Genomic DNA, 22,762 nt, shown 5'->3' with positions numbered 1-22,762 from the left:
GGCTATTGAGGGTCCGATGCATAAGATTCCTATTTATACCAATTGCACCTGAGTCAGATGCTGAACCACCGCTGGAAAGCTTGCCTGTGACTGATTTGCACTATCTGATTCATCACTGAGGAAGTGAACAAAGTTAGTTGTGGAGAATATTTAAGGCACTTAAAGAAAAGCAGCCAACATGTTCACAATACTCACTCTAATAAAGGCCTGCTAAATGCAAAGGGGTTCAGGTAGGAACCTACTTTACTGGAGTAAATAATTTTGTCATGAGCAACAATATACCACAGACTTGAATACACAGCACACAAAGTACCAGCAGCATATCACATTTGCTTGGCAGAGAGGGTGAGGTACAGTGGCAAGCAACCGAAAGCACCTGACAGCCCTCATGAAGGCAGTTCAAACAACACCCGTGTCCTTTATCCCTAGTCTGGAAGAGCTGTGCAGCTTTATGTTGACAACCATTATAATGAGCCATCTATTTTCAAAACCATCACACTAAAAAGATTTACAGCACATTCACAAGATCTAGCACTAATTTTTTGCAAGAATGCACAATGGATCACTATTAAAAACACGGGCTTAAATCAGTCATTTGCCATGCTAGGAAGCAGGGCTGTCACCTTCTTTTTCATCAAGACATGTAGGTGAGTGAAAGACAAACATAACGATGGATTTATGTGGTGCAATGCAATTTTACTCTATTTAAGCCAAACATCTGAATAGCCTAACAAATATCTTGCCCTCCTGAATGCTACTTCAAAATCCAAGAGCATATCCATCTAGGCAATTACGTCCACCAAAAATAGCTGTACGTTGAATAACAGAGATCACAAAACACAGCAAAATGGTTTCATAACCGTCTTGAAGCTCTGATTGCTTCAGATTTTTTGCAGGAAAACTGCAAAAAAATCACTGTACCACTGGCTTCAGCCAAGACCCCTGATTGTAAGCGCACCTCCACTGTGTAGTCAAGAGATCTTTAAAGAAGCCCTGGCCACATCTGGAGCAAATTCTCTCTGCCTGATGTTTCAACCATCCATGAGCCAGGTCAGCACAGTGCAGAACCTGAGCTGGGGAAAGCCACCATCCCTTGTGCCTCAGCTCCCTTTTTGTTCCCATTTCGCAGAAGGATTATGACGATGAAGAAAGTTATGCATCAAAATAGAAACTATCATGCTTGTTAGTCAGGGAGATGGGTAAGTCTGTGGAAAAGCACTAGTTGTTCTGCAGTGAAGAATGAGTGAAGAAAATTAAAGAAGAAAAAGAAAGAATAGAAAGAAGAAACAAATGCACTAAAAAGAATGGAGTAAAGTGACTTTAAATTAATATATATATATATTCAACAGTTATAGTTTTTGCTACTCAAAATGTAGGTTAAAATTTGAGAAGAACAAGTTGCTCACTTTAAATGGACAGGCACTGAAAACGACACAAAGAGTTGTGTCATTTGTTGTGTCATGGTAAAGAAAAAATCCATCTGTTTCACTTAGACTCTGAAAGCAGCTGACTTCCACTCTGCAGTATACAAGCATGCAAATTCCCCAAGAGCTAATCGATCAGTACGACAAGAAACAAAAGGAAAATTGTTGACTCTGCTGGGATATGGTAAAGGCCTGTGCTCCCCACAGATCAGTTGTGTGGGTTGCTTGGGGCAGGGGAACAAGTGTGCTGGCAGGTAAGGACATGGAGTCTGGACAAGCTGCACACACTCCAGAGCCTGCCTACACCAGGGTGCCGATCCTCAAACATCTCCAAAAGGCCAGTAAGGTAATTTCTTCAAGCACTCACCACTGGGCAACTCACACATGTCCTTGTATGTCTGTGACCCAAAAGCAGTCAGTGTTTGCCTTTAGTCAGGCTGTGCCAGTGTTCACCTTAATTTGAGCCTCAGCTACTAAGAGAAGAGATGTTAATGTACAGAATAGTCATTGCCAGAAAAATACGCTGCCCATTTTCTAAAAAAAAGGGGTGAGAGGTCACCTATATGCCTCAGAAATTCACAGTTCATACTTTTCCCCTAATTACCAATTCAATGAGTGCCCCTTTGTTTTTCAGGTCACTCCCCAATTATATATTACATGTTTCTTTCGTTCCACAACCTTTAATTCTTTTTCAGTGTTGCAGAATTAACTGGACAGGCTTCTTAATCTTGTCTCTACAAAGAACTTGTTGTAATTGCAATGAATGCTTTCATTTTGCTGGTGTCTGAAATACGATTTGCAGGGGAAGGAGGGGTATGGGTTGATGCTAGTCCCATCATTAATGACATTCTTGCAGGGATTGTACTGGTGGGAGTAAAAACCCCAAAGCTTTTATATAATAATGAGCATGTGTCTGCACGTGAGCTACTCCTTTAAGAAGCCTTGGGCTAGTGGAAGAAGAGGGATCCAGGGAAAAGGCAGCCCCACGGCTGTAACAGAGGGCAGAGGTTAAATCTGCTGGCATTTTTATCTCAAGTATGGTCACTGCATACCCTCTCCCTGAAGGCTTCACTGAACTAGAAGTGTTTGCCATCGGCACTGCCCTACTGGTAGAAGGTAAGCTTGGTTTAGGACCTCAGCAAAAAAAAAAAAGGATTTTTGCCTCTACTATTCCTGGTGTGGCAGCAGTGGGGGGGGGAACTGAAGCAAGCAGCAGCATTTGTGGTATGCTGACCCAGACCTTTGGTGGTTACTGCGGCTACAGCACCAGTTCCTCTGGTGGGCTGCAAGCTGTTGGCAGTGAAGATCTGCTCCGCATCCGGAGCTGCCCTATGGCAGGGAAGGACTTGCTACTTAGCTTTCTTATAGAGAATTTGGGATGCGAGAATTTGCTGACGACTTTTAAAGGCAATTTCAGCTTCCCCAGGGAAGGATGTTGAAATGACTCATGATCCTTCAATAAAACCAGGCTGCTTGTTTTGTTGGCTGTGATGGCCATTTTATAATCAAAGATGATAGATCCAAAATAGCTTGTTAACTGTTAGCATACATCCAAATTGCATTGCTAGCACTGAAATTAATGGCTGCTGGGTAAAAGTAACAAACAGAAGTACAGGCGCATGAGGTTCAAAAGCTTTCACAGCATTAAGAAATAAAATTTGAGGTAGGAGACAGTATTCATTTAATTTAGCCAGCACAGGCTTTTCTTAATAAGTGCCACTTTGTTGTGAGACAAACAAAATTGGGAATTTGTATGTACTGCGCTAGGGAAGGACATGCTTGTAGCCTGGAATACATCGGTGTCAGTCACTGGCCTCCCTTCTGAGCTGCATCCCAGTCGGGGCTTGGGCCTCATCCCTGTATCCCTGCGCTGCCCAGCTGGGGTGCAGGGATCATGGGGCTGAACAGCAGAGGATTAGGAGCAAGAAGCACTAGCAGAAGGGGGTAAATGCTCACCAGCTCACCCCATGGATTTGGAGCACAGGAGAAGGAAGGATGCTCGCCCTCTCCTTGCAGACGAGCTCAGCTGGGACGCAGCATCACATCTGCCTGCAAAGGAAACCTGCAACAGCTGTGCCAGAAACTCTTCCTTAGAAGAGGGAGAGAGAAGAAGAAGCTTCTACTCCTGGCCCAGGGGCCAGCTGCTGCCTAAACAGAGAGCTCAGGGCTAAACCTGGCCAGCAGCCATCAAGCCATCTGCAGGGCCTGGCGGTTCCCAGTGTGAACTTGCCCTTCAGTACTGAGGAGTGGGAAGCAGCAGAACAAGGACTCTGGCATGTGCTGGTGGAGGCACGCAGCTGGGCTCCTGCTGGGGAACGGCCGGTGCTGGTCCCACAGCCCTGCCGGCCCTCACCTGCCCACCCACGGGCTGGAGGCCCGCACCCATTGAAGCCCAGGCACAGTACCTGCTGGCAAGCTTCACTTACAGCTAGGAATGGCCCAGCACATTTACATTTTACTAAGCACTAGGGGCAATCTGACTGCTCGGTATTTTCTGTAGGGTTTTAGGCTGAACATGCCCGGTGGATTGCCAGTAATACTTTATCTTTGCTATCTGACTTAGAAGATCAAACCAGATAATTAAAGATTAATTCACCTTCTCAGAGACTCTGAGAGAAAAGCAATGAAGGTCTCCTTTTTTTTTTTTTTTTTTTTTTTTTTCCCTGCAGCTTGTGAGTGCAGTTTGCAAAAAAGTGCTGGGGAAGAGGAAAACTTTGCATTCACTTTTACTAACTATAAAAGTGTCAAACATTGGCTGTTTTAAAATTAAAATTCAAAGCTATAAGTTAGTAAGTTCTCTATTTGTACACTCCTGCTAGCCTTTAAGAAGGCAGAGTGTGCTAAAGCCTGAAACTTCAAAAAGAGGGGAAAAGAGAGAAAAAATTAATATAGTAATAACTTTTCAGCTTTACTCTAAATATGGCCACAACATACCTCTCCTAAAGGCCTGACAGCACTGGGGAGAGTTGGCAGCAGTTTTACCCTGCAGGTGGGAGGTAAGCTGGCAGGGAAGGGATGAGAACAGCTGACCTCAAATGGCTCCAAATATTTCTCCTGGAAATATTTTGTTATCTGTTGTGTAATGAAAGACACACATCAGCTGTTACTATGGTTATGCCATCAGCCATTAACGTAATTAAAGTAGGAGCAGGATTTCTGACTATACAAAATTATCCATCTTATGTAACTACAGAATTAAGACAATGAGAGCAAGTAACAACAGTGCTTTACAGAATTAGGGGATATGGATTTTTTCTGCACTACATCATTTCTCCTTCCAAGAAGACCACAAAGAAAAAGACATACTGCCTGTCATCGAACTGAGACTTAGAGATGGGATGTTGAGTCAGAGCCTCGTCAGAGCCATAATAATTCAGGTCATCTTGAAAAGGACATCAAAGGACAAAGCTTGAGTTTAAAGCAGTGAAGGATGGGGTTCAGGGTGGCACAGCTCTGAGTGAATAGCTGGGGTTGCTTGAATGCTCCTCTCTGACAACTAGCATTAACTTATTTTTTTAAAATCTATCAGGGACTGCTTTTATAATTAGATTATTCCTTCCCTTTCCATGTATAGTCTATTGACGAAGGGCAGTAATAAGATTGAGCTGGTGTGATTCAAGCTCTGTCTAGGTTAACCTTAGGCAGAAGCCCAAAGGGAGGCAGGCTGACTGTAAGATGGCTGAGGGATTTCTGTGCTTAAACACAAAAGCGTGTTACAACCGATATTAAACACGACCCATTTCTCTCCCATAAACAGGCCCGCAGACATGTGTGCCAGCAGCGTGTGCTGGCTGTGGGCCCCCCTGAAGCTGCCTCTGCAGCTCCCTCGCTCTGACCCAGGGGTCCTTGAACGGAGCCTGGCAGTCAGGTTTCTCCATTAACACAAAATGCAGAAGTACAAATAAAATTAAACCATTTCTGCTCTGCATGAGTGGCCACATCCCTGATGCAGTTTGAAGCATTGGTTTCAGCTGGCACCTATGACTGCTCTCCTGAAAGTCTTCGTAACTTGCGTGCAGACTGTGAGCACCACAGCTATGTTTCCTGTGCATAAGTGTTCACGGTAATTATTGTTCTCATTAAAGAAAACAGCAGCAGCATTGTAGATATTTTCCATTTCCAGTTGAATCATGCCATACACTTTTGTTTTTCAGCCCTGCTTGGTTTCTGTCTGAATGGGTTGACAATTATTTCATTCCGGAAAATCAAAGAGCTCCGAACACCCAGCAATCTGCTGGTTCTCAGCATTGCCCTGGCTGACTGCGGGATTTGCATCAATGCATTCATCGCTGCCTTTTCCAGCTTCCTAAGGTATGCATTTTTTATTTTTTTTTTCCTAAAGGATACTCAGAAGAACCACAGAAAAGTTTGCAGCTTAGCCATTTAACCAGAGCTTTACCAGTAGTTACAGTAGAAAGTAGTTGACTAATGCAGTAGTTGTACATTTACATGACTAAACCTCCAGACTGACCCCAAATTTATCTGCAAGCCTTTCAGGTTTTTTAATGAACTTTCCCATTAACGCTCTTATCTTAGAAGTTTGTGGAAAAGAAAAATGCAGATCTGTGTGCAGGGAGTTCAATTCAGTTATGACACATTTTATTTTCCACACTTTCTCACGTCAGTCATTTAATTACAGGGCAGAACCAATATCAAGCATTTCAGTGCGTAATTACAACACACAAATCATAAGCAAACTATTAGAAACATACACCCTATAAACCAGATGATGAATAGTTCCACTTAACTAGCATATTTTTAAACTCTGGAAATATCTTTAATAGAGAACACAAAAACATTTCAAGAATTTTGACAATTTACTTGCCTTTTAATGGATATGAAAACATTTTTGCCAATTAACAAGTCAACAATACACTTCAGTGAGGCCTTATTCAAAGCTGGTTTACCGCGTGTACAGCTTGTTCTCCTTTCAGGCACTTAAGTCACTCTAAAGTTAGTGAAGATGCCTTTCCTGAACTGAAGCTGAAAAGCTGAGGTCAATACATCAAAGTGAGCTTGGTTTTAACCCTTCCAGGCCCTTTTTTAAAAAAATGGGAGCAGAAGTTTCCCAGTCTCCAAAGTCAGCTATCTCCTTTTCAAAGGGACTTGCAGAGGTAATCTCCAAACGAATTATCCCGGTGTTGTGAAGACGTGAGAAAAGAGATTGCTGAAGATTTCCAACTCACTGACAGCTTTATAAGCATAAGAGTCAGGTTAGATGAAGGCAGAGAGAAAAAAAGCTATGAGTGACCAGGATATTGAAGGTACACGCCAGAAGATGCCTGCTATGTGAGACCACCTCGTGTTCCTTTTCATTCTGTGTCTGCAAAAATATGTGGAAGCCTCAGACTTGCTATCTGGAGTGGTTTTAATTGTTGTGAGCTTTTCTTCTGTATCAAGCGGTGAGCACTTACCTTCACATGTTGACCAGTTGGCTACTCCCCCAGGGGCAAATTTTGCAGATATGGATAACTGGATAAAATGTAACTTTCAAATTTAAAAAAAATAGCTTTCCAACACATAAATGCAGGGTCATAGTTTCTTCTCCACAGTCAGAGTAAAAATAGCTGTGGTAGTATATCAGGCACTGCAGAAAGATAAATATTGGCAGACACCTAAAACTGACCTCGGTAATGTCCTTCACAACGTTTCTCAGACTTGGAAAGCACGTGCACCAGCTATCAGTTTTCCCCTCTCCACTAACGCAATTTCCAAATATGCCTTTGTTCATTTCTGTAATTTTCTTAACAGGCTGCTTGTTTGTTGACAGGTACTGGCCCTACGGCTCTGACGGCTGTCAAATTCATGGATTCCAGGGCTTCTTGACAGCACTCGCCAGCATTAGCTCCAGTGCTGCCGTTGCCTGGGACCGGTATCATCACTACTGTACAAGTAAGGGTTATCATTTACCTAGCATCCTTACCCACAGCATGTTAGATAGCAGCTTGTTTCGATTTTAGAGAATCCAAACAAGCAGATATTTATTTTCTGTGTATCTTATATGTATGTTTACATTTGCTCTCTCTAGTGTCTAAGATAAATAAACCCTCTCTCCAAGGGACCCGTTCCCATACACGGGGCACTAACCAACCACCTTCAGGAGATACTTGCTCTTCTAGATCACATCCAAATCCTGCCCCTCTTGCCACGCTTTCACCTTTTCCATAAGTAATCAGTAGGGTATCCTAAACAAAATCCAGCATCTCATGCTGAAGGAAAATCTGTGCACCTTGGGCCTCCATCCAACATCCTGCTGCGTACCAGCCAGAGCTCTGTGCCCACACATAGGTTACTAATCACAGATAATTTTGGTGTAGCCACAGAGCTGCCCCTGCAGATTCAGCAGCTGGAACAGAGCCCACAGCGAAGCACTTCTACAGAGGAACGAAGGGGCACACAGAGCGCAGTAGCCCCACTGAGCAACACACAGGCACTTTGGGGCACGAGCTGTTCTGGGGGCTTTGCTATATTCCAGGCCCCCTTGCAGAGGCTGAAACTCAGTACATCCGTTCCTAAGCAAAGAACGAATTACCTGCAAATTTCAATAACAGTGGCAGAGATATTTTTAAGTACTGATAACAGAAGGTAGATGTTATTTTTCTTCTGTTAGTGAAGGATGTTTTTTGTTTTTCTTAACAATTCAGTTGTTAACTAGCTCTGATGCCCTAGCTGCAGTTAATGGAAATCTAATATTACACTGTGAGGCTGACACAGGAAAATAAATTTGCCTTGTTTTGTGGACTTACGAAAACATCATTTTGAGTTAGGTGAGAAATAGGGATTTACAGGAATGTCAAATATATGGATTTATGGAGATAGCCAGGCACTGTCTTGTGTCACAGAGCTACATCCCAACTGTGGCAGTACTGGATTTGTGTAACTTTCATGTAACACAAGTGCAAATTTCTGCTGAATTAGGGTGCTGAGCTGCAACTGGCAGCTTTCACATTTTCTGCTACTGCTTGATCCTTTCCAGAGGACTGAGAAGCCTGGAGCACCCCACCTGACCACACCATTCCTGAAGCCATTGTGTTCCTTTGGCAGTGCTGAAACACAAATGCAGTTCTCCTTTTCTTGTGCTAGTGCACAAGATGCTCAGACTACTTCACAGAATATTTCCTAAATAAAAGTGTAAAAGTTGGCCAGGAAATAAGCTGCTGAGCTGCAGTGCTTCAATACCATCCACCTTTAGTATTCATGCAGCCTTTAAGGCATGGCCTCCATATTTGATTAAAGCAGTGAGTGGTAAAACACACCTAGAACTCACAGCAAACGTGTTTTATCTGATAATCGCAGAGGGCAGAGAGGTTGCCAACTTCTTGTTCTGCAATTTTTGTCAAGAATTCAGCTCAGGCAAGGAAATGGCTTTTCTTCATGTCCAGACAAAGGCCCCAAATAACGCAGCCGGTAAACTACATCCATACCAACACCCTTTGGACACTGAAATATGTTTGGAGCTAGAAGAATAGCATCTGTATTGTATAAGAGAGCAAGCCTGAAAAATAAGCATGTCTTTGGAAAGACATTTTACTCTCTGCAACATTGCCTTTAATGCTTTTGTGTCACGCATTCCTCCAGCCAAGAGCAGAGTACATTAAGAGCACAGGCAGACACATCCTGAGGGCACAAACTTCTTCACTTTGCTCAAATTGTTATTTACTGCAGACCAAACATAGCTGCTATTACTGGATGATTTGAACAAAAAAGGCAAAACAAGAACAGGTGGTTTCAAATCTCATGCTCTGTGGCTATTCCAGTAAATCCATCCAGTTCCCAGTTCCAACCGGCACACGCTGGTTGTGAGAAAGATAAAATCACATTGCATAGATCTGATATACCAAGCCTGCAGGCTATACCATCTTCTCGATCCATACATGAAACTCTTGTTGACACTGGTGTGAGCAGCATGCCTGTACAGAAGACACAAAACCTCTTTTCCGGAAAAAACAAAGCTATCAATCTTTTATCTTCATTCTGGGAACTGTTTCTCTTCTCACACTCACTTACATCATCCCTAATGTTTTTATTATGTCCTAAGAGTTTCCAAGAAAGCCTCTGTTGTGGCATTCCTCAGCCTGACACTCAAATATCAAAAATCCATATTTCTGAGGAAGAATGAGCTGATGAGAATGTGAGAGATTACTATGATGATGAGAAAAAAAAAAAAAAAAAAAAAAAAAAAAAGGACTTTTCAACCATTCTGGATTCTTATAACATAAATCTGCTCACCAATGTCCAGAAATTTAAGCAAGTTTTTTTTAATTTGGAAGGTGGTACAATTTGGTGCATTAATTTGGAAGTCAGTGACAGACCATGGGGTCTATAGATAACCACATGCTCATTCATCAGAAACCAGGTTGGTATCAATTGCAACATGGAAGAAAACAATATGACCATCAGATATGAGAGAGAAGTTAGAGTTTCGAGACATTTGGATATGTCCTCTCTCCTCCTAGGCAACAATGCTGGGCAACTCTCTTTTCATCCCCTAAAGGGGGGGTTGGTTTAAAAGGGCTATTTATTAAGTTAAAATATTAGATACATATAACATATTAAGAAATCTTATTTTAATATCCAACCAGTACAGAGAAAACAGCTAAAAATTGGATGTAATCCCATTTGGGTTCTCTCACACCAAAGTATGTTCATAACCAGAACAGCAGCATCTGCATTTTATAAGACAGGTAGCCTGAAAGCAGGCCCGTCCTTTTTCCAAGTTACTGGTCAAGCAAATAATTTTCTTCTAAAGGACTATGAGATACTACTTTTACAGCAAGGAGGGCTACAAAAATCTCTGAAGATTTAATTAATGTAGGCAATTAAAGGGGAAAAGTCAGGGCAGTCTGAAGGGTCTGAACTTCAGTCATGTCTCTGGTGAAGCCATTTCAGTCCAGCACAGAGTTTGTTTGGCAAGAGAGCAGCAGCTGAGTCAGCAAGTTGGAGGGGGTGGGAAGGATCCCAGGCAGTTTCTTCCTTTCATTGCCACTGCAAATGGTTGCAGTTTTAAAAGGAAAGAAAAGGAAAAAAATCTTGACAATTTTTACATTTGCATTTCAGAATTAGGGGGAAATGGAAAACCTGAAGTGGTTTAAGTCAGTACTTTTTTCAATATTACAAAAGAAAAGACAAGAGGGATTTTGCAGCAGCATGCAATTACAAGAAGTAGGATTGCAGCAGGCTTTTATCTAATTCTGAACATCCAGAGAAATCTAGGTTGTGATAGCAAGTATTCAAAGATTAGCAAACTGTCATTTGCTTCAATTGCAGCTGTCAGCTCTGTTGGATTAGGAGCAAGCCCTTACCTCCTGTCACACTTGCTGCAGCCACCCTGTCACACTTTCTTCATCTAGACTTGCACCTGCATCAGTTTTGCCAGACAAAATGCCAGTGTTTATACGGGTCTTGCATTTTCACTGAAGCAGAAGATAACTGCCAAGACTGCTTTATAGTCATGGAGAATCACAGAAAAAAAAAAAAAAGAAAAAAAAAAAAAAAAGTAAAAAAATCCCTTTACTAAGTTATTTTAAAGAGCTTTTTCTAATAATATGCACAAAAGAAGCCATTATGCAGTGCAGCTTGCTTATTCCTACAACAAATGAATACTTGTGAGCAACAGTCCCTGGCGCTTTTTGCAGTGCAGATGAAGCAGGTACTGACATCTGTCTCATTTATGACTGATAAATCTTTTCCTTCTAAGACTGTTTCAGATATTTTTGTCTTTGAGAAATTTGCCTGATTTTAAGTGATACATGCCATGCTTGAATTCTGGCACAAGCTGTATTGTTCTGGAATATTTCAGCTATTACAAGGGAATCATTTGCAAGAACAAAGAAAAGGTTTTTTCCCCTCCATCTTAGAAAATCCTGTTGACCTTTTGTTTGAGAAATTCCTTTTGAACATCAGTCTGAAATCTAGTTGAAAGGTAGCCACTGTATCAGAGATGTATTTTTTGCTCTTTCTGTGAAAATCAGCTTAATGTTTGGCCAATTTATAAATCTTCCAAAAATCTAAATTCATAAATGTCCCCACAGACTACAGATGGAGAAATAGTTCATGATTATATCACTAAAGACCAGGCAGAATAATCAAAAGTATTAAGGTTCGACGCTCTATCTAGCACTTTCTAAAATTTAAGCTTTTACCATTACAACTTTAGTAATCTTTTAACAATTCCATTTTGTTTATAAGAGCACTTTCTGTTCCAAAGCAATCTTACAGAAGACATTTAAAACCCCTGTTAATATTTCTCTGCACGGAAAAGAGAAACTTTCCTCTTGCTTTTCAAGGAGAGAAATCCAAAGCACAAGAGCGATTAGCCTTAATGGGACCAGACTGCTAGCACTGAGCCCTAATTAAGAATTATATCTTTAAGCATATGCTGAACTCCATATATACACATTTAACTGAATTAGGACCTACATGCCTATTATGCTAAATTTTATCAGGCCACAAAAGGCATTTAAGGTAAAGCAATGGCCTGCTCTGAACAAGAGCAACCAGACTGCTCTCGATGTGCTCTCGCTGCCGGCCCTCTCAGAGGCCATTTTTGCCATGTGAACAGAGTGCAGAAATTTCACCATTCTTGCTCTGAAAGTAGTAGTTCATGAGCTCCCAAGCAAAGCACACTCTAAAAACTTAAAACAATATTGAGGTTGTTTAATTGTAAGTCCACACAGTTTTAGCTACCAAGACAGGACACAGCCAGCCAGAGTATGGGTGTTTTAAAATATAGAAAAAATAAACACAGAAATCCTCTTTAAAGCCCCTCTTGATAGAAAATATTTAAAAGACATTTCAGAAAGAGACGTCACAACTTTCTTGTTGCCCACATGCACTCTGGCAGGGGGCACTTGGGGCCAGAAGAAAGACATGGCACCCAGAGACTGGGCACCACGACCGATGCCAGAGGTGGCAGGAGCTGGTGGAGCAAGAGCTTCCCCTGTGATTCTGTGCAAGGTGGCAGCGGGGAAGGTAAAATTTCCACCAGGTACCCAGCACACGCATGCATGCAGCAGGATCATTCACCATCTAGCGGTGTAGACACCCCCAAGCTGCCTTAAGTGCACCACCAACACTGTCCAAGCAGCCGAGGGCAAATTTTGTCAGTGCAAAGATCTTTTCCTTCAAAGCAGAGATCCCCAAGGTCCTGCCATGTGGTTAGAGCCCAGAGGCACTGCAGTGCCTCAGTCAGGGCCCATCATATTTTGAGACCTTTGTGATAGTCCACAAAATGAAAGGATGGGGTGCAGAGAGAGCAAAGTTTCTGCTGCAAGATACAATGAAAAATAATTGCCATTAACTTTTTTATAGGACTTCTTGAGGGAAAAAATAATAATAATGTTCTGTTGCTGGTTTTTAAAGAATACCAAGAAGGCCTACCATTTACAAAATCGTATTCCCAACACAATAAAGCTACTTTTGCAATGAACTTGGTTTAAAATAAACATGTTTTAGACCCAGGTTTCACTTTAGCTGCTCTTGATAATGCCTTTAAGAAAGTTGCTAGAACGTGTAAAGCACAAAACAAACCCGAGAGCTCATGTAATAAGCTGCATCCTGATTGAATTTCCAGTTACAACTGTGTAAAGCCAAGCTACGAGAACCATTATGTAGAACACAAATGGAAATGGAACTGAGATCAGTTACACTAACATGCTTGTTTGAATATACACCTAAGAAGGATGTAGTTCTGAATGAATGCCACATAATGCTACATTGCTTTGTTGGACTGGGAGGTTAAGAATAATTACAAGTTTCTCAAAAGTTTGACTCAAATGTCTAGTCCCCTAAATCAGAAGCTGTTCCTTTTTTAAACGGACGTGATCTGTAATCACATTATGTCAATATAATTTGACCTTTATATATTATATATTATATATAATATATTATAATTATATATATATATAATTATAATATATATATATATTATATATTGACCTTTACAGCCAAAGTGTATCATCTATGTAGGAATCAAAAGACAGGTATTAATTGTTATTAATCATCAAAAATAATTATAAAAATGCTTAAATGACTAAAAACATCAATAGATTTTTACTAACTACCACATCAAAACAAAGTATTTAATAAAAAGGATTTTATTTTTTTCCTTTCTATTTAAACTGCAACATGTACACCTTTCTTTCTCAGAACTAGTTTTGGAACACTTGCACCAATTTTTCCAAGCTGATCTTTAATGCCATTCAAACCCCTCTTTTCCTTCAAGAACCTCTGGAGTTTATAAGTAGGTTATCAGACCCACTTATATGAGTAAGAACAGAGGTAGAATCACCATTCCTATAAAGGGGCATTTTCACTAAGACACCTACTTTATCATCCTTCCTTAAAACAAGCAAGGACAGCACAACCCAAAATAGCTGCTGTAGGGTTTGCAGTCCTTCCTGGGGCTGCCGCCTTATGAGGATCACCAGTCCTAAGCACGTGCAGCCCTCTCACCCACGTCCGATCAGGTGGCCAGGCTGATCCCCTGCTTCCGCCTTGCCTCCAGGCCCTCACCTTCCCGAGAAAGGTCAGAGCCGGTCTGAATCTTCCTGGCCTGCTGGCGTGATGCTGCTGTCAAGGGCAGAGAAGAAGATTGCTTCCCAGCCTCCGTGAAAATTGCATCATTACTTCTCTCTAATGGGAAACTTGATTAGAAAGGAGTAGTGGGCAAAGGCACTGTGCTCCTTGCTGGTACAGCTGGCGTCATGGGCTGTTCAACCCAGGCACAATGATGGACGTCAGCCCCGATAACAAAATTATCCGGGCCTTTCTGCATGCAGGCAGCGTGCCTAACAAAATGTCCTGCAGCAGCAGGGAAGCCTGCCTGCCTCCTCCATGAAGAAATACTTCCTGTGTCCAAAGCTTCCAATCTTTCATTTCGTTCATTGACCTATTCCAGTGGTACTTTATGGAACTAGACAAGATGGGCACAAGTGTTCATTTGTATTATGAAATTAGAAAAAAAATTACAGATGCTGAGCTTCTCATTTCCTGTTCCAGGCTAAGCAGTGATCTTAAGGGCAAAGTAATTTCACCAGCAGTATTTTTAGAACAGGATCTGTTGTCAGGTTGAGCACGTACATTCACATACATATCAACAAGCAGCGTTTTTAGAACAGAGTACATTTAATATTCCAGAGGCTGGGACTCTGCCCCGGCCGCACAGAGCCGGGCAGCTTCACCCGGTGCCTTTGTGCCAGGCATGCAGAGCCCCTTCCCAAGCCCTTTTCTCTCCCGCAGGAAGCAAGCTGCAGTGGAGCACGGCCATCTCCATGATGGTGTTCGCCTGGCTCTTTGCTGCCTTCTGGTCCATCATGCCCTTGCTGGGGTGGGGGGAGTATGACTACGAGCCCCTCCGGACCTGCTGCACTCTGGACTACAGCAAAGGGGACAGGTGAGGGCTGGGGCAGGGCCCCCAGGGGGTGGTTTCAGGGCACAGCAGAGCCCAGCTGCCACCCAGCGCCGTGCTGGGACAAGGTGGGCACAACCCGAAGCTGCCTCCTCTCACGTGGCAGCATGCAGGGATGGCCAAAGGCAGCTTCCTCTGTGGGAGAAGCTGGCACTCGGGTATTTGCTACTCCCTTCCTCCTTAGTCATCTATAACCTGCACCTTTGGGGGTTTAGGACTTGCAGCTCTTTTTATGCAGTCCAGCCCTGATGTCTGAGGAGGGGTGCTTGGGTTTGGAAATCAAGCACCTGCTGTGACTTTCTGCAATCCCGTCCATCCCACATGCAACAGCATGGCCCACCTTCAGCAAATGCTGAACCTAAAGCGTGTTTATAAAATTGGTTTTGGCAATTTTAAAAATATAAGTGAATGAATAAGTAAACAGCAAGTTTATGGACATGCGTTAGGGAGGAATTAACAAAGTTTTTTTCTTCCCTTCTAACCCTCTCCAGAAACTATATCACGTTCCTTTTCGCTCTGTCCATTTTCAATTTCATAATCCCGGGCTTCATCATGCTGACAGCCTATCAGTCCATTCACCAGAAGTTCAAGAAAACTGGTCACCATAAGGTAAGAAAGCTTCCTCAGCCTCTGCAACTGCCTTACTAAAACAGAACTGCATCCAGAGGGGAGAAGGTCCTCAAAAACACAGCTTCATTCCCAGAGGCTTTGGCTCAGCTCCTTCTGGGCTATTTAACTCCTTAGTGGTACTTCAAGTTGGGGGGTAGCACAGTAGGGCATGGGGCCTCCCAGAAAGTTCAAGGAAACCCCATCCTTAGAGATTTCTAGATTTGGCGGGAGACAACCACATCTCTCCTGCCCCAGTGCTGAGAAGAGTCCCCCTTGGAGGAGGCAGTTGGAGTAGTGACCCCAAAGGTTCCCCTCCATCAACAACAGCCCTGTTCTGCTCACAAAATTAACACATGACATACAGAGTACGTGCTAATACCACGCCAATATCTAGAGAAACTCTGCTCAGAAAGGATCATTATTTCCACCTTTGCTACAGGCTCTTAGCTTACGGCTGAGGAAGCCATGCAGAAGGAAACATAGATATGCTTTGTGGGGAGAAGGGCCTTCCTAAACGTGCCACGTTTACACTTGGCTGAGGAAATTCTGAAATCTTTATGAGCTGGAAACAAAGGAACTGCTCTGGCGTGGCAGTTTTATGGGAATGTAATGTGGTGATTATATGAGTTGTTTCTTTAGGTGCAGTCTGGGGTGCTACGCATGGCTGATGGGCACAGCCCAACCCCTGTACTTAGTAAGGACTGTCAGTTCTCACTGGGGACATTATAACAGCAAAGAGACAGGCAGGCAGACTGGTTTGAAGTTGTCTGGAATATACACGTGCCCTCTACATATTTCTCCAACAAATGACAGTTTTCATTATTATAAGTTTATTACCTTTTTATGGGTGAGTTTTTGCAATGGTGTGATTTTTCTTATAATAATGCTGCAGTTGTGCAGCCTAATTACGAGGCAGAATAGTTACGATGCAGAAAATGTAAGGCTGAAAATATCACCTCCCTATTCATCAATATTTGCATGATACTTAGGAACAGCTGGCCAGTAACAGCATGGGTAAGGCCCTAGCATGAAGGGCACAGGAATCCTAATATGACACAGACTCCCTGACATCCATCTGGTGCGCGGTGGCAGTGGCTTCATGTTTGTGTGTCTGCAAGACCCTCTTAAGAAGTCAACAAAACATCATTCATTTTTATCTGTTTATCTGTAAATTTACATGCTGCCCTCCCCCCCCAGCAGCAATAACTGCTTAGCACTACCCTGATTTAACTGAGCAACCATAAGGTGCTTTGTCACCTCGGCGCAGGAATGCCTGGCCTCCCCCAGTCCCCACCAGGGGCAGGGTTTGGGGGCTGGCTGCACAGACAGCCCTTGGCACGAGGGGACCTGTACTCACACACCTCCTACACTGGCAGCAAAGCAGCCACAATACCGCGTGTCCTGCTGGTGATGCTCTCCTGCTGCTGGACACAAGCCCTAGTCTCACAGGGTCTGTCCCATCCACTTGTTGCAGTGTGTGGTTGTGAAACAAAAGAATGTGTTGCTCTTGTTTTCCAGTTTAACACCGGTTTACCATTGAAGACGCTGGTCATTTGCTGGGGTCCCTATTGCCTTTTATGCTTCTATGCAGCAGTTGAAAATGTGATGTTCATTTCACCAAAGTACCGAATGGTATGTCTATGCCACCCGAGGGAATTCAAATGGCATTCTTCTCACTTTCTTCTCTCCACTCCCAGGAAGCAATACTAACTTGAACACTAATAGTTTCACTTGTTAAAACATGTTACAAGTAGATTGTTTGCACAAAGACTTCAATTAGTCTACCATTTCAAGGCAAAACAACTAAGCACAATGATATAATTGGCATTATGATTAGTGTTTTGATCAAACTACATTTTAGGAAGTTGTTTTTTTTCCTTCATCAGTCAGAGAACTGTTGCCTACACTTCTTCATGATTTGTAGAAGCTTTTTGTGTTCTTCCCAGAGTCAAATATCAGCTTAAAATTTTTAGTTTTGAAGAGACTTTTTAAAATATAATTCTTTTCTCTCCTAAGGGAAGCTGCAACTGATCATTCTTAAGATTATGGTGCTTCCTTCCCCCCCCCCCCCCTCCCCCTTTTGTTTCCTCCAAGTATTGACTCTGAGGCTGCCTCTGGGACTCACTAATATCACAAGGGACCTTTCAGCTTTCATTCATCAGTCCAGTTTCAGCTCACTAACCACATTGCTGTACTTCGAATCCCACATAAAACATATTAGCAATACTAGCCCATGTATCCGTCAGGTGTCTATGGCGTACCTTTTACTCCTCCTAAGCACACATGGGTATTCACTCTTGGCTGAAATCTCCTGGTTTCAGGCGATGCTGGCCTAACTTCTCTCTCCCAGAGACTGTCCTTTCCTGGGGCAATGTCCTTCCATTTAGGTTAAGGGGCTCAAATTACCAAAATTACTTTTACCTCTCATCCCTCCAGGGGCAGCATCAGAGAAAGGTATTTGTCTGACAGATGGAAACAGCCTGGGATGAAATCAGCCCATCGGCTCCCCAGTACATTCCCTGTTAATAAATATCGTGTCTCCTAACAGATCCCTGCCGTTATTGCCAAGACGGTGCCAATGGTGGATGCCTTTGTATATGCCCTGGGCAACGAGAACTACAGAGGAGGAATATGGCAGTTCCTCACAGGACAGAAGATTGAGAAAGCAGAGGTTGATAACAAAGCTAAATAACCCATTACAGCACTAAGCCAAATTGACGCAGGTACATCGCTGAGAGCAACATGGTAGAGGAACCCGCGTGCGTTCTGATATGTACATGCCAAGGTGGTTCCACATTGGAAATGCCGTGCATTGGCTACAGCAATGGAAGAAAGCCCCATGGATAACTGCCGAAACCATCACAAGCTGCTTGTCAAACAAGCTGCCTTAAGCCTGTGTTGGTTGCCATCAGTTCATTTTGTATGTCATTGCAAATAAACTGTATGCTGGAAAGCGCTTTTTTTTTCCCCTGATAGAACAGCATAAGAGCTCAGCAAATTAACTGAAGTAGGGTATTCATTTATCCAGTGAAGCCTCCCCAAATCAGTCTGTGCAGTTTGTCCGTATGGTAATGTCTGGATTACTAAAAGATTAAAGGAGTATCCAGAATTACACCACATCTGTTTAAATAGCTCATCCATGTGAACACTGCATTTTCAACGTACCCAAAATGGGAGTTCCCAAATTTCCACAACAAATCTGCCATCCTAATTCCATCAAAACACTTCAGTGGGTATTTTACCCCAATAAAAAATATTAGCTTGGCTCCCATTCAGGTGAATTAGTGTGTGACATTCAGCTTAGTCACACAATAAACTCCATCATATTTTGCAGCTGCTGCTTACCAGGACAATCAACAAGCTCACAGTCCATCATTGAAGCATTCATATTTTTATCAGTCACTGAACAAAAACTAAAGGGAGATCTGGTCTGAGATTCTGTTCTAAAAATGTTCTAGGAATAAAAATTAACTTCACATCTGCTATTAAATTCCCCTGGGCTCTATATGAGTGAGAGCAATCATTGAGTCAGTTGTGACAAAGGAGTCTAAACAATTAAAAAGCCATTTATTTTACAATGATCAGAATTAATATATATTTAAACTACCAATAACGTCCATTTTAAATGTTTGTATTTGCTCATGTTGCTCACATTGCATACAGGAAGGAAAGCTGTCAGTTGGCATTGCCTGTTACTGCAAGATTTGTCTTAGAACAAACCACTTGCAAAGAATATGTGCATGACAAAATGAGAGATTGTGTATAAAAAAGCCACACCTAATCAATTCTTACATGGCTCATATGGTTCATTTCTGAATACCAACAGTGTAAAAGCTTTTAAAGCTAGCCAAAGAAAAAGCTGATCTGTCCCTGTCATGTTTTCCAACGTTTTGGATGGAAAACCAGTTGTGTACGGGTTACAAAAGAGAAGGTGGTGCAATCCCAGACGCTAAAAATCAATGGATAGAAGAAATGTTCCCCTCTTAGCTAAAGATAGGAAATATATGTCATTTTGTTGCAAGTTACTAGCAGGATCCCATTCAGAGATGTGTTTTGGGACTTCTGAGGTTCTGTCTTGTCACAAACTACCTGACAGAGCAGAGAATAGTGTTGTGACAAAATTATTCAGAATAGTCACATCTTAAAATGCAAGTCTTAGCTGACAGCTTAAGCACACATAATATTAAGCAGAGGACAATATTTGTACTGATAAGTGCAAAATAATGCGTACAGGCACAGAAGTTATTTTTAAGTATGTATCTATAGCATCTACAGACAGACTCTGAATCTGTGATTCAGAAAGAAACCATGGGGATGGTTTGGAAAGAGACCTGTACAGGCCTTAAAATCATCAGTTCACTTGTCACTGTGACCCTATTGACAAATCCCAGCAGAACGCTAAGAACTGCCAAAAAGAAATAGGAAACAAAAGAGGACACATCCCCACACCACAGGAAAGCCACTATGCTCAGACTTATTGAATAGGATACAAGGTTTGGGGCATTTTGGTTCGCAGAGGGTATAGAAAAGCTAGAAAAGTGCCCTGGGGATGATCAAACATGAGGAGAAGCTTCTACCTGATGGGTGAGGTGGGGGAGAGGGCTGGCTTAGGAGATGTAGCTGGTGAGGAGCTGACTCCTACCAAAGAGTAGAAGAAAGGAGGTTGTTCACAGATCAGTTATCATATAGATAATCTGACCCTCTCTCACAAAATAAATAAATAAATAAATAAATAAATAAAATAAAATAAAAAAAAGTTTCCAGGAACTGGGCACCAAGCCAAAAATCCTCTTCTAGCTCTAATTAGTTCTCAACATTAAAATACCAGCATTAAGCAGAACTGGCTGACAATCACTAACAAGTGCACCAACAAGTGTGGTGTGTTTCTTTCAGGAAAGCGTCTGACAGCAAGCATTGAGAAGCCCAATACATTTTCAGTTAATAATGCAGTTATCCCTACCACAGCCAGCCTTCACCACAGCAGCACTGGCCAGGTGCCCTCTGGCCCTGTGGTCACCCAGATCCTGCCAATAAGTAACCGCTGCCATCCCGAGAAAACCTGTCACAACAAAGTTCCACAGCTCAAGTACCGTGTGCTGATGCATACAAAAATCCCATCATGTTTTCACCAACTGGAGAGCCCCAGATGGCTAGACACAGGATTTATATTATCCTAACCAAAGTACAGCCCAGGGGTCATACAAACCATTCCCATACAAATATCCAGCCGATCATCCAAAATAATAACAGAAGAACGAAAAAGAAAAGCATGACCCTTGGATGCATTCAGCAACTCAGTTTAAGCTAGAACAAGTAACTTGAATATTATTAATACCAGACCTGTCACTAAGAAATGAGAGTGGCCATAACCCACCCATTTTTAAAAAGAATTAGGTAGCACTTAGGTAGCTACTTAGGTAGCTACCACAGTCCTGTGTTGGGGATAGTTTGGAAATTTTTCCATGATCTCAACAAAAGAGGAAAGCATGCCTCTTCTTAGCATTCAATTATTTGGTTCAGTGTCCAACCACTCTTAACACAGTGGCCTGTAGCATTACACCCAATATTACCAAACCACCCTTCTATCCCTATTACTGACAGTCTAATTCTGCTAATTTTTCTCCTTTGTGTCAGAGAAGTGAATGTTTTGATACACTAATCAGAAACAGACTTCTAAAGAAGAAACAGAAGGTATTTTTTCCTTCTTACTGCTAGACACAAAACCAGCATAAATTCGTCAGGTTTTCTTTCAGCACAGAAACGCCTCACACTTTAGACAGCATCTCTTGCAGTCCTGTTTTCAAGGCCATTAAACACCCACAACTCCAAATGAAGTAACCGTGTCCTCAACAACACTGCAAATCAAGGTCTTGCTGACTCCACTTTCCTGTGCTGCCCACACCTACAAACACTCTACAAGTTAATAAAAGGGAGTTGAGGTTTTTGCAGTGCATGTTCTTCATGTGCTCTATAGAGGTTCTGATGTGTATTTCCTAGCACCTCTCATACATCTGATTGAGGCATTACAAACAGGTTTAGGAATTGGGTCAGGTGAAGAATTTCCACTGTTCCCAGTCTACCATCATACTACTTTGAATTGCTTTAGCATGAAACAGCAAAGTGAGCTGGTTTTGTCATGTGGAAGAAAAAGCATTGCCAAATCCCTAAGTAGGGATTGAAGGCAGTAACAATTGGTTTGGTTTAACCAGTTGAGATGTGGAGACAAAACATGCAGTGTAAGATTCTTAGGATAAGATGATGGCAAGTGTTACTCACAAGTTTCTGCTCATGTTTCACCCATAGGGATGGCTGAGTGGAGGCTCACACCCCTGCATGTGATACTGAGTCTGCATTTTGGAGTTAAAATCCAAAAATAATTGGTACCATCAGCACTGTATTCATTCTCACAGCTCAAGATGATTCATCAAAAGTTTATAATTGAGGTTCTGTATGAGCTACCATAGACAGGATAACCATAAGTAATCATAAGGTGCTTTTTATTGAACTCAGTAAGAGACAAGTTTGAATGATTATGAATACAATTAAAATTGTACATGCAAGACAAGTTTGTTTTTTATTGTTGGTGTTGTGCTTGTTTTCAACACTTTAACAGCATTGAATTTCCACAGGGAGGATATTTTTTTCCCTGTGCGAGCCATGTATGAAATTTCTCAAAACAGGTTTGGTTCAGAATGTGACATCAGATTGTAGATCTGTCAGCAGAGGACAGCTGGGGCTGACTGAAAGCACTTTGCTTGGCTACAAAATTTCTTTATTTCAGAAGATGCAGGAGAGTTTTGGTTGTTTTTTTGTTTGTTTTAAATAAAAAAGGACTGAAGTAGTGAAAGCAATAGTTCACTTATACTTTAAAGCCAGCAGAGAAAATCATGTATTTGGAAGCAGAGGACAAAGCTTCAAGTCCTAACAGAAGGAGTGCTGTATTTTCAATGTGCTTTAGATCTTAATAGTGAAAACAAACCGTATTTTGGTAGATAACGGTTGGAGGCTCTAACTGCTGCAAAAGCCTGAATTTTCTTGGTGAACAGTGAGATAATTTTTTTCCTTCATGGTGTTCAGTGATTTGTGCCCACTTGCCCCAAGATTTGTACCACTGAACTACACAAGGAGGTGCTACAGCAGCTTTCTTGATTTCTCTCCCTAAAAGAGAGAACAAGCCATCATTCAAACACAGGCAGCTCCACGAGTAGATGAGAGGCTGTTGTGCTGAAGCATCTGCACAAGCATAAGTTTAAGGTTGCTATTAATTACAGATGGGAAAGGAAGTGTTGCTAAAAAAAAAAAAAAAGAGAGGGAGATAAAA

The 22,762-nt window shown here is 42.1% G+C and overlaps 2 protein-coding genes across 7 annotated transcripts in view; one reads left to right on the top strand and one right to left on the bottom strand.

Moving 5' to 3' along the window:
* LRIT1 (leucine rich repeat, Ig-like and transmembrane domains 1) overlaps positions 1–22,762 on the bottom strand; it is a 129,107-nt gene that overhangs the window by 27,690 nt on the left and 78,655 nt on the right. The window lies entirely within an intron of this gene.
* RGR (retinal G protein coupled receptor) lies at positions 2,299–21,994 on the top strand. Its single transcript, XM_038181615.2, has 7 exons — positions 2,299–2,540; positions 5,579–5,735; positions 7,195–7,316; positions 14,664–14,817; positions 15,324–15,441; positions 16,960–17,073; positions 17,990–21,994. Exons 1-7 carry the CDS (start codon positions 2,462–2,464, stop codon positions 18,131–18,133), a joined length of 888 nt encoding a protein of 295 aa, XP_038037543.1. The 5' UTR covers positions 2,299–2,461; the 3' UTR covers positions 18,134–21,994.

Source organism: Anas platyrhynchos, chromosome 6, assembly GCF_047663525.1.
Source record: "Anas platyrhynchos isolate ZD024472 breed Pekin duck chromosome 6, IASCAAS_PekinDuck_T2T, whole genome shotgun sequence".
Lineage (NCBI taxonomy): Eukaryota > Metazoa > Chordata > Aves > Anseriformes > Anatidae > Anas > Anas platyrhynchos.
The sequence above is the reverse complement of the archived record's forward strand: the minus strand, read 5'-3'. Positions and strand labels throughout refer to the sequence as shown.